This window comes from Cebidichthys violaceus, unplaced genomic scaffold (assembly GCF_023349555.1).
Source record: "Cebidichthys violaceus isolate CVI_PGR_0920_01 unplaced genomic scaffold, fCebVio1.0.p SCAF_5, whole genome shotgun sequence".
NCBI lineage: Eukaryota > Metazoa > Chordata > Actinopteri > Perciformes > Stichaeidae > Cebidichthys > Cebidichthys violaceus.
The window spans coordinates 8,655,262-8,668,092 of record NW_027176705.1 but is presented as its reverse complement, the minus strand read 5'-3'; the positions used below and the strand labels follow the sequence as shown (position 1 = coordinate 8,668,092).

Sequence of the window (12,831 nt, the reverse complement as noted above, 5' to 3'; positions counted from 1 at the left end):
GACTTTGGAAATGAATTCAACTCAATTAATACTTAATTGTACCTCTGCAAAGTCTTTTAAATTGTGTTTGTTGATGAGTTACTTTGCTATTGTACTTTATTCCATGGTGTTTACAGACTGTGCTGCAATGTCCCCTGTCCAGTGTCATACATATCTATCACTAACATGTTGGCTCAATTAATGCATGCTCATTTAGTGTTCACAAATATACAAATAAAATGAAAATGTGCTCATGTTATTCTTATATTAAGTCAGTGTGCATCCATACTAGAAATCTCCTAAATCTAAATCAATACATTTGATACAGAATAACCAGAGAGGTTACTTTTAAGCAACAATATGCATTTCTCATCATTTTCTTAATTTCTGAAAAAATATATTATACTGTGTATACAAAGTTAGTAAATGCTTTAAAATAGAAAAGCAAACAATTAAAGCACAGGAAAGCAAAAACAATAAATACAACCATAAAACAAAGTGTGATAAAATAATGTTAATCCACAGACCTTGTAAACATGGTTTCAGTGAGGCGCTGATACAATCAGACGGTGTGGAATGAAACCTAAGAGAATTAAAGAAAACTTGGACTAAAAGATCTTTGATGTCACTTGTCACAATTGCCACATTTAGATTAAATCATGATCTTATATGACTGTATAGTCATATAAGTCAACATAACATGTAGTCACATGGGTCCATTGTTGCTCAGAGTCACCTGTGAGGCTGATTGAGCCACATGAAGCAATTTTCACGTGCATGAACTTGAAGTCTCATGATGGACCATGTGAGTGACAAACAAGTATGACAAAGAAAACATGTGTCTCATCTGCAGATCGTAACTCAGTGGTTGGGGGTTATCTGAGTGTCAGATCGTCTTTAGAGTGTACAGCAGTTTTCTGTCACCAAGAAATAGCCGACTGCCTGACGCTCACATATCAGTTCGGCATCTGGTTGCATGTGCTGATATGTTCTAGGAAATCCTTTCTGGTTAGTCACTCTGTCTGCTCCAGATGGATTTCATCAAAGTGCAAAACACTCATTGAATAATTATTTCCCAAGCTGTGTTGTAGAGATCAATTTCAAATGATTGACTCGCCTTTTATATATCTGTCATAGATGCACAACAAAGCATTGTGCTGTAAACGAGATGATTTATGTGATGCATAATCATTCCAAAAAAAATAGCTTTCATTCGTGTGGGAGGGAATCAATCATTAGATGCCTTTTCCGTGCATTAAAAGTTGTTGATGTCAAGTTATTTCTCAAACCCACGCTGATAAAGAAATATGCACATTGAGTTTTCACACTTAAATTAAGGATATATTTGAAGACCTTAATCCTTCCTGCGGTTTTCTTTTAAGTGATGCCAAATGAGCAGGCCTAATGGGATTCCACAATAGGCTAAAGTATTTGTTTTGTAGGCGGCGGCAAAGAAAAATAAAGAAAAGCTTTGTTGTTTGAATAGCTTCAGTGCCCTGATCTGTGTCTCACTAACCTGTAGATTGACAGGTGCACATAATCTTTCTTGCACATCATTCCAGGTCTCTGTGCGGCTAAAGCAGAGCATGCCACACCATGTGACAGGAAACATTGCTGAAATACCTCCATCAGATAAGATCTGAAGACTCCACTTAGTCCATCCGTCACATGTTTAACCACTCCAGGGCTGAAATTAAATGATTTAACCACCTCAACTCTTTTATAAAAAAATATTTTTTATGTAGACAGATTTATCCTGAAAAGACAAAACGGCTTGATCACTCATCTGCTGTGCCCTCTGCAGCAGTGATCCATGCTCAGTGTGGATGCTTTCTGTGACAGTGCTGTTAACATCATCTTGTGACTGAACAACACTCTCCATAAAAATTCTAATTTTAATTCACACAATAAAATGCACCCGTTCAGTACAGGACTCAGCAGCACTCAGTCTTGTATGACCAGTGGTTTATGGTGGGTAATGTTAGCAAAGTTTGAAATCAGCCAACCTGGAAGTCAGGACCCACAGAAGGGTCACAAGGTAAATCTGAAGTGCTGCAAGAGGAAATGATTAAAAAAAAATCAACACACATTTCTGCTACACAAAGTTTTGTTTAATTTTTAGACTTCAGTTTTTGCTCTTTTTTTCTTTTTCTTCTTCTCTAAAATGATTCAAATAAAATAGGAAATATATCACTTTTTGGTCAAACTGGTGACATCAGGTGGCCATATGTGACTGGTGATGAGGAGTCGCAAGCAAAGAGTTTTCTTTACCCATCATTGGTGTACTGGACTCTTACCAGTTCAATGCAATGCTAGTGAATCTGCAATTACACTACACAAGACAATGCAGTACAACAAATACAGTGCAAACATACTGAAAACACAAGACCATAATGTGGTGGTACTGATTCCCCAGATTTTAGCTGATTGAGAAGAAGCCTGACAAACCAGTTCATAACAACATAATATTAAGAAACAAATATGTTTTGTTGAGAAGCAAATCTCACAAGTTCCGTCACAATGAAAAAATGCCTCTTCAATTACAATGAATTGCCTCTTCAAAAATAAACAATGTGTATAAAGAGGGTTTCAGTGAAAATAAATCAATGAGCAAAATAAAGCCTGCGTGCATTGGGTAATCCCTTGGCAAGCACAAACTCTTGCATGAATAGCGTTAAGATCTGCCTTGATGCAGGTACAGTGGGAAGGTTCTTTAATACAAGTTAAAATGTCTCGAAATGACCACAGTTTCTGGCTGAATCTACTCTCATTACATCGAGGAAGGATCAGAATGTCCTGGGTGTGCAATTCCCCATCTTTCTCACGCCTTAAAGAAAGTGCACTGTGTTGTTACATCCTGATTGGCAGAGAGGGCAACTAATTATAAACTAAGAGCCAGTCCCACATGATCTGAATAACCCTGCATTCACCTCAAGGCCATTCTGACATTCAGCTGAAATGAAACGGGAAAAGTGAAATGACTGCAAGTACCAAAGACTGCCACAATAAGTCAGTCTGTCATGAAAACACAACTCAACCTGTTGTCACAAATAAGGACTAATAAACCTTATGTAATACTGGGGAAATGAATGACTAAAACAATCGAATACCTGTTTTGTGTACTTAAAAACCTGCTAAACCTTGTGATTCATTGCATGTGATATTTGATAATACGTACAAATACAATAAACATGGGTTAGGGTTATTAAAGTAGATACTGTAGATCAACGTTTGACTCTTGAGCACATGCTATAATGTTATCAATGAGGAAAATCTCGTCAGTGATACTTAACCTGTTGTGTTGCGTAATGAGTTGAGATAGAAAGCAGCTATCTGGAATGTTCTTAGTGTCACAAAGATTTAAATGATGGATCTTTACACTGGAATCTCTTCTGTTAGATAGGCATCAAGTTCAGAAAAAAACTAACATAACACAAATGACATATGAATTGTAGGAAGAGAACTCAAACGACCACGTGATGTGGACAATCGTGTCTCCGCTCATTGTACACCATAGTGACTGAGCTCAGTTAGGGGTAGAAACAAATAATAAATACAGATTTGTTCTTATTGAGCCATCACTCATTTGGGGTCATACTATTTGTTTTCTGTCACTGACTAATATCATCTCACTTCCTCTTGTCTTTCTTGTCTGACAGTACAGTATGTATGCTTTTTAACCACTCATCCAACAGTATTCCCCAGTTATCTTAATGGGTCCTTAAACTAGGCACTTTACCCTCAGCTTCTCCAGTGGAGAGAGAGAGTGGTTAGCAGCAGTACAAAACAGGCTCAGTAAACAGTTAAAGGTTAAAGGATGTAACGAAGTGTAACAGATATGTTGACAGAAAGACTCAATTCACAGTTTTATGATTCCTGTAATAACACGGCAGTGTCATCTGGTCAGAGTAATACATGCCTCCATTCAAATCACAACTCTGGTGATGATGTGTAAGCCTGATAGACAGGTGTGTTCACCAAGGCCCAGTTTAATGTTCACTGAGCACATGGCTGAAACTCATTCAAATCATTTCTAATACACAAGAGTTAACAATTCTAGCAAGTCATTATGTCAACTGCAGTTACAGGTGTTGGATTTTGTGGCTGAATATGATTACTGTTACACCAAGACCTGATATTTACCATGTTTTTGACTGTGTCCATTGTCAAGCAAATGAAAACATGTTGCACTAATGGCTAGACGTTGCCACGTCACTAAATGATGCCATATTAAGTTAGTCTGTACTGCAACATTTTTATCAAGCATTAATGATTACTTTATTTCCTGCTGGTTCTAGAATGAGTGTATCCAGCTTGGCCTGGTTATAGAAAGACAAGTGGGCTGGTACAGTAGGGAGTGGTTTACCTGCTAAGATGTATCCACCCCATGTATGTGAGTGAACAACACCCCCTCCAAAGGACCTTAGGCATGAATATATATATACCTGCTGAGAAGTTGCTGGAAGTCACATCCGAGCAGGAGCCCTGGCTGAGTAGTGATCAGAGCAGCATTAGAAGAGAGTTGTCATCATGGGGAACTGTTTAGAATGCTTGGGAAATTTTTTCGGCCGGCAAAAGAACACCAATGTTCGTATTAGTCTGCCGGCTGTCTGCTTTGTCTGGCAGATTGCTATGATTATACTGTTTGGAGTTTTCATCCGCTATGATGAGGAATCAGACGTACGAAAATGGATAGAGTTCAAAGAAAGTCACAACATCACCAGCGATATCGAAAATGACTTCTACTTCAGATATCCCAGTAAGTACAACAGTAGACAGTGTGTGAAGGAATTCATCTTGCAACAAAGAGTTGCATATGCAGGTTTTGCTTTGATGATCCTGTGTCAGGGATGTTAGCCATGCACCAACATTATTTAATTTATTGATCCACAAAATTAAACATTTTTCCTACAGCTTTTTTTTCCTCTTTGTTTTGTGTAAACGGCTGCATTGAAATGTCAGAGCTCATAAAAACATCATGAATTATTATATAAGGCAAACTTATGATACTTGGTTTTATGAGAGTTCCTCTCCTTGTATGTAATTGTCATTTTTCTTGTCTTACTTTTTACCCTCTGGCAATCTAGCACCTGTATTTCCAGTTTGATGTAATCTTCAAGCTTCTCCATCTGCAATTATATCGTAAAGAGAGCAATAATTTTAAACTGATACAATCCAAAATTGAAGAAGCTGTATTTAACATTCAGAGCATTAATAAAGCAGCAAACAACTATTTGCTTTGTAAAGATATAATGGAGGAGTAATGTTTACCTGAGCAGAGAATGAAGTCATTCTCCCTTGTTGTTGTCAGAGCTTCTCCTTGCTTTGTTGACACACCAGGCTGGTGCTTTTCGTGCATGTTTATGCATTTGAGTGCGCCCCACTGGCTAGCTCATGTCTGTTGCTCTGCAGCTGACAAAGCCGTCCAGACCGACAGCATCGTTGTGGAAGCGTAGCACCCCCATGCTTCACCCTTTATGCTAACACTGTTAGCTCTGTCAGCACTTTTGCTGTAGTTGCACTGTTAGCGTTGTTAGCACAGTTAGCCACCCCTGACATGTTGAGAGGCAATCTTGTATCTTGCAGAAACAAGAAACTTAATTTACATCATTTTATTTTATTATTTTATTTAAATGACCCTAAGTTAATTCAAAGTAGAAAATTAATGTGCTAATTTCATGCCATTACACAAATGTGTCTATTTTCCTCTCTCCAGGCTTCCAGGACGTCCATGTCATGATCTTTGTTGGATTTGGTTTCCTCATGACCTTCCTGAAACGCTACAGCTTTGGCGGTGTGGGCTTCAACTTCATGATTGCTGCCTTTGGTGTGCAGTGGGCTCTTCTCATGCAAGGCTGGTTCCACGCGCTCGACCCCGCCACTGGAAAGATCTCTATTGGAGTAGAGAGGTAAGGCATGCAATAGGAACAGCATTTTATGCATCATCAATCATTTAAATTGGACAGATGCAGGTATGGGCAGGTTATGTCACTCAAACAAACACATTTTTTTAAAGATATACAGACAGGTTTCACCATGTTTCCAGGTTCTTTTGTCACAGTTGTCACCATGTCAAAACTTATTTTGACTCGTGGTGTCCCTGAGACAAAGCGTTCATGGCATGGCAAAGCCCTGTACAATCTGTTGAATGCAGATTTGCTTGTTTGATTGTTAAAGTTTCCACTAATTCAGATTTTTTTTCTTGTTATTTTCCTTTTTTACCCACAGTCTGATCAACGCTGACTTCTGCGTTGCCAGTTCTCTGATTGCCTACGGTGCCCTCCTGGGAAAAGTAAGCCCTGTCCAGCTGATGGTTGTCACCTTGTTTGGTGTCACACTGTTTGCTGTGGAGGAATACATCATCCTCGACCTCCTTCATGTGAGTCTTACAAACACAATCATCCCACAGGAAGCTTTATTATTGTCCAAGGAGTGAGAATATTCCCTCAAACATTGCAATTTATTCACACAGTGCAGAGATGCTGGTGGCTCAATGGTCATTCATGCCTTTGGAGGGTACTATGGTTTGGCCATCTCCTGGGTTCTCTATCGACCAAACCTACACCAAAGCAAACGCCTCGGGGGATCTGTCTACCACTCTGATGTGTTTGCTATGATTGGTAAAGGGATTTATTTTTGACAGTTCAAAACTTTCAGTGTTTTCTTTAGGACGTAGTTCATTCGGAATATCTTTAATATTTTACATTCATCATTGTCAAAACATGCTTACTTGATTGTAAATGTGTTAATCTAACTGTGGTTTCATTGACTGTATCTTACCTCACAGGTACACTGTTCCTGTGGATGTATTGGCCCAGTTTCAACTCGGCAATCACAGACCACGGCTCTGGACAGCACAGAACAGCCATCAACACTTATATCGCCCTCGCCTCCTCTGTGCTTACCACCGTGGCCATCTCCAGCATGTCTGACAAAAGAGGAAAACTGGACATGGTAATGTTATGTCACTGAAAAACAACAAATCTGCAACCTGTCATTTATGTATTTCTCATAACTAACGTGCTGTTTTACCTGACAGGTGCACATCCAGAACGCCACTCTGGCAGGTGGCGTTGCAATGGGAACAGCAGCAGAGTTCATGATCACTCCTTATGGTTCTCTAATTGTGGGTTTCTGCTGTGGCATCATCTCCACCTTTGGCTACCTGTTTGTCACGGTAAGCCTGCAGTCTTTCACCTCCTAACTTTTATTCTGACAGAAATCTTGAATTCTGTATTGTGGCTCCGATGGAAAGTTAAAAAAGAGGAAAAAGTGGCATGAAAAAAACTAAAAAGGAAGCAGCCTAAAAAGGAGGAGTAAAATAAAACCAGTTGTAGGTTGTATAACAGGAAAACAATAGGATTATGAGAAGTGATGACACATTAAAGGAGCAGGCACTGTACAGACTACTTTCAAAATTAAATGTAAGATGAAAACAGTCCAGTGAACTTATGCAAGGTGTTACGACACACTTCAAGGGTTAGCAGGTGCTGATGACTATGCCTACAATTATTGTGAGGAGGCATGTCTGTGTTTTCAAATGGATGTTATGAGACACTTCACATGACCTGGATAAAGTTTAAAATGAGGATTCTTGGAATTTGTGGTTTTAACAACCTGAGGAGGATTTTTTATTCCTTAATTACATAGAAATGACCCGTAATTCATTTAAAAAAAAAGATTCTATGGCATTTTAGAGGATTTGAAAATACATTTAGTCCATGTGGGGAGGTACAATTTACACATCAGTAATTAATGTATGATTGTTTTTCTTATTCTCAGCCCTTCTTGGAGAAATACCTAAAGCTCCAGGATACATGTGGTGTCCACAATCTGCATGCTGTGCCAGGGATGCTCGGCGGCTTTGTAGGCGCCATTGTTGCTGCAGCCGCCACTGAAGAGGTCTATAGCAGGCAGGGGTGAGTGACTTGCACACAGACACACACAGACATACATAACTAGAAATACAGAAAACCTGATCTTTGTTGACTCACTCAGCACTAAGTGACATGGAAACACACACCCAGACATCAGGCATTGTTTTCATCTAATCATGCAGATTAAGCCAACATTTGTAGGATTAAAAAGTTTATTTTTCTGTCCAGGTTGATCGAGACATTTGACTTTGAAGGAGAGTTTGCAGACAGATCGGTATTAACCCAGGGAGGCTTCCAGGCTGCTGGCACATGTGTGGCTATTGCATTTGGACTTGTTGGAGGAGCGATTGTTGGTGAGTATGTCAAATGGGTTTAGTATTACTTTCAGACAAAGGCAAACAGTTATATTTCCATACAAGGCACTCTGTTTCAATGATTATGTTAAGGTAACCTTATCATATCTATTAGCACCTAAAAGGTTGTTTACACTTTGTTTTTAAAGACCTTTATTGAAAGAAAACTCCTCCAAGGGAAAAAATATGAAAGAAAAACTGAATGAGAAAATGATGTCAATTGAAGTAAAAAGGGTTTGTGTCAATGTTAGTGTTTCTGTGTGTTATAGTTAGGAAACATTTAGTTATTTACTAGGATTAGAGAGCTAAATCTTCTGGCATGTCGTCTTAAAAAAAAACATTCCTTGAATCCTAAAGTGCTTGTTTAGCAGCTCAGGGATAGTCACATGCACATTTCCTGGGATTTTTACACTGACTAAATTGTATTATCTTAAATACAAAATGGGTTTTAACTACTTTAAAAAACTGCATAAGAAAAACTTAAAACTGAAGATAGAAATCTTGTTTAAGTGCTTTTTTCTGTCTTCAAAGGTCTCATTCTGAGGTTCCCTATCTGGGGTGACCCGGCTGATGACAACTGCTATGATGATGAAGTTTACTGGGAGGTAAGAGGGCTTTTCTACCACTAGATGGTGGTCTTGTCCTTTTTTAAGTGAAAAGACAGGACTATGAAATTACTCAGATGAATATCTGGCTCATAATCTGACCCCCTGTGTCTGTTTCAGGTTCCTGAGGATGAGGAGAGCATCCCTCCTGTTTTGGAGTACAACAACCACATGATACACAAGCACCAAGACATGTAAGTTCACTCACACAGACAACGTCATTTGGTGCTTTTTCTATTTAAAAAGATTGAAATCTCTTTAAACGTGATTTTTTTTCTTTTTGTCTGACAGAACCGAATCAAACTTCTCTGTGGAGCAAAGTTAGAAACATCAAGCCCCTCATATCACTTTGAACTTGATACAGTTGTGAAACAACAGGAACCACCTTTAAAAATGTGCACTTAAACAAAGAAAGGAACACACCAGCCCTCTGCCACTCTTGCCTCGCACGTTTTACACCTGACAGATTTGTGAATGATTGGAAATTTAAGATTATGACGGTGGTAATCAAATAACTTATGAATGGAAACATTATTCCCAACCTGGTTTTATTTTGAAGGAATTTTTAAACTACATTTACTTTCTCTTTCATTTTGGATGAATCTTCATATGATTTGCAGATGCTTAATGACTGTAAAATATCAGGCTCTGAATCCAAGCAGCACAATGGGAAGTCAAAGACACTTTGTTAATGCTGTGTAAAATGGTTATAATGCACAGAAGATCTTTACCTTTAATAACCATAGAAAGCTATAAAGCTCTTATCATGCCTTTTAAAATTGATGAATGTTGTCATTAATAATGTTTGCCATTTTATTTCTCAATGATGAAGACTCTGTTAGAAAAATGGTGTATAAATGAATGTGATTAGTGAATAATCAAAAGTATTTGTGCAGCCAAATTAGACAATTTTTGAGTTGTATATTGTAGTTATTTCTTTAAAATTATGTATAGGTTTTTGTAAGCTGTGTGTACATATGGTTTAATCTTTCATATTATGTTCATAACTTGCTTGTTCTTAAGGTGGAAGCTTTTAGTAACTACTGTAGCTATGATACAATTTTCAACGATTTCTTTGCTGTTAGTGTTGAATGTTAGGCTACCTCCATATACTATATGTGATTGTATGTGACAACCTGCTTGTTGTCTTCATGATGTATGTACACATTCATAAATCACATGTAACTGGAATTAAACAATAACCTTATATCATTGTCTTTACACTCTCTTCTTTTTTTGCTCAGCCCCTATGATTAAAATGCAATACTGTCATAGTTAAATTACTTATGTTAATCATAATGTGCCCAACAAAACCGTTAAACCCAGGAAGTTTGTTTCATTCATATTTCTCTTAGTGTCCCACAATATCTCCTCAACACATTCCGGCATTGTTGGTCAATTTCATTTCACACCACATTTCACATATCTCCTCTCCCGTGAATGTGATTGTAAACATTAGTTTAAACTAGTGACTAAAATTAATTCAAGGGATGAAATTACCACAAACTAATTGACACATGATGAATCCTTGCTTTGGGCCCCCTGAGGGTCTGAGGCACGTTGGTAAACCAGCCTTGACTCCAACCTTAAGAACACAGTTTTTCAACAGTAAAATATAGTTCAATCAGGAGAGACAAGTCAGATAAAGAAACGATAATTGTTTATTGTGAACAAATGACATGTGATGATAAAGTCTTCAGAGTCTTTGTCACTTGGACTCTACAGGGAGATTTGTAATCAAGGGGTGTCTGCCCTGAGCAGCAGCAACATAATAATATTTTTAAGTAAAATGTAGCTGAATTGTATAAAATCAAAAGTTTATTCATTCAAACACTTAAACATTAAGTAAATATGCAATAACCTGAAAATATGCATAACCTGAATGTAGGCAAATCAAGTAAACTTTATGTGACTGAATCATCACGTGACGCTCTGGTAAGGAAACGTCACTTCACCAACGTGACACGTGACTGAGCGTGGACTTGGCATTCTGATCAGATTCTGACCGACCGAGCAGGACCAAGTTATGAGGTAAGTCCAATCATTTGCCATCTTAAGTAACATGTTATTTTAGAAGTATTTGTTTTACGAAGACAGATATGTTTCTTTTGACAATTATATTTGAGAGGTTGGTGAATTTAGGTTAGCACGTGTCCGAGGATGCCGAATGGCCTGCTATGTGAGTTAGCACGAGCTAACGGCTTTGGCGCCGGTTAGCATATTTGCGCTGATTGTGAAATACGTCTGGCTTCGTCGCGACGTTGCTTCCAAAGCAGAGGACCTTCGGTAGAGAACACTCTGCTCACCAGGCTGCTGCCGCTCAGGCTGCGTGCGTCAACAGCTAACTTCCACCATGTGGCTATAGTCACATCGTGGTTCGCTAGCACTTGGTATCTGGCTCAGCACTAGCTAGAAACACCTCGTGAAAGGTAACAACGCTGGTTGTCGTGCACTGCGGGGCTTGTCGCAACCCGCGCCTGATACTATGCTTCGTTTCACGATGCCCCGAGGCGGAACGCCCTTCTGCTGCTAATGGTTATCTAGGCTATAGCCGGTTATGCTAATGCCGCTCAGGCTGCGTCATTTGCTAACACAGGCTACCTACATCTTAACCGGCTGCACCTGCTGCTCGAGTTCGGCACGAGCTAAACTGCAGAGAGGTTTACACAGTTGGTTGACATTACAGTATAAGTGGCTCGTTATACTGCGGTGGCCTGAAAAAATAAATCAAATAAATCCGATTTATTGCCAATTAATGTTATAGTTTCATATGCAGGGAATGTGATTTGGTGTATTGACAACAAAATATGGAATAATATACAATATAATATGTACAATGCAAGATCAGGCAGACGCACCTCTGCAGCTGGTTATTTGTCATTCTGGTTGAAAACTAACCTTGTAATATTTTCCATTACTTTCAGGTACAACACTATGGGGCCGAATCAACAAAGTAGATCACGTCTTGTCCAGACAACCTCTCAATGCAGGTGAGTAACATGACATATGATGGCATTGATACGTTCTATATGAACTAAGCCATAGTTTTCTGCAGAAATGTTGGCTCTATCTTGACCTTGTTGGTTTTTTTTCTCCTTTAGGTAGAATATGTGAATGGGTGTATGGGAATGTAAGGTGTGTGGAAAATCAGTCGGAAGTAGGTATGAATTGCTTAAACATTGCAAGCTACAACAATAAAACATTTCTTTCACTGTTTTTTTCAGGTAAATGCAGAATTCATGCGTATAACCACTTTGGTCAAGCCACGTTCCTGGCACAGCTTGACAAATACACAGGCAACATAATGATGGTCGTCAGCAATAGAGGAGGAGCTGGAAGGAAGATCCGGCTTGTCATATTCATATGTGAATAATGTCTATCAATTCATAATAGGTAGGTAGAGATCTTCCAACTGTATATTGTGTTCCATTGGTTCTCTCATATACAGCACACCTTGGCTGGCAGCACAGTGACAGTTTAATCGATCACGCATGACCCTTTTTTGCCAGGAGCCGTCTGCCCTGGTGTTCACAAAGGAGCGGCCATCAGACGGAAGTGAACGAGCAGTTCAACCAAAAGAAAGGAACATAACGTGGATCATGTTTGTGTTTCTATTTAGTGAGTGAGAGTCTGCAGCGGTGCAATTCTTTTTGATGGTTCAGTGTTCTTCTGTGTTTTAATCTGAAACATGGTCATTCTGTTTTGTTTAGTAATACATGTACCATGTAAACTTAAATCAGAACATGTTTTGCTTTCTTAAGTATATTTTTCTTATATTTCTCAAATGCATTATATTACAATTATTTGAAAGTGTTTAAAGTTTTAATTTGCAAATTGTTAGATTTATGATGTTGGTACATTTTATATATTTGCAAATAGTACAATTCTTGGCAGTGTATTTGCAATGTACTATTATAAATATAATATATTAAGAATATATTTGAATTTCAATAAAGTGTTTGATTACTATCTGGGAAGTTCATTCAGCATTTAGGATACTGGTAATACATTTATAAT

The 12,831-nt window shown here is 38.4% G+C and overlaps 1 protein-coding gene and 1 long non-coding RNA gene across 3 annotated transcripts; both read left to right on the top strand.

Moving 5' to 3' along the window:
- The first annotated feature begins 4,461 nt into the window (after positions 1-4,461).
- Positions 4,462-10,023, top strand: LOC137887673 (ammonium transporter Rh type C). Its single transcript, XM_068730817.1, has 11 exons — positions 4,462-4,738; positions 5,696-5,888; positions 6,208-6,358; positions 6,452-6,599; positions 6,767-6,933; positions 7,019-7,156; positions 7,762-7,898; positions 8,085-8,209; positions 8,741-8,814; positions 8,935-9,008; positions 9,106-10,023. The coding sequence occupies exons 1-11, from the start codon at positions 4,510-4,512 to the stop codon at positions 9,137-9,139; spliced, it is 1,470 nt and encodes a 489-aa protein (XP_068586918.1). The 5' UTR covers positions 4,462-4,509; the 3' UTR covers positions 9,140-10,023.
- Positions 10,024-10,774: 751 nt separating this feature from the next.
- LOC137887789 (uncharacterized) lies at positions 10,775-12,616 on the top strand. 2 transcript variants are annotated; one of them, XR_011105070.1, is made up of 5 exons: positions 10,775-10,845; positions 11,739-11,804; positions 11,916-11,949; positions 12,039-12,207; positions 12,324-12,616. It is a non-coding gene; the product is annotated as an uncharacterized lncRNA (long non-coding RNA). The 2 variants fall into 2 exon arrangements; XR_011105069.1 differs by having other exon boundaries at positions 11,739-12,207.
- Positions 12,617-12,831: the final 215 nt, after the last annotated feature.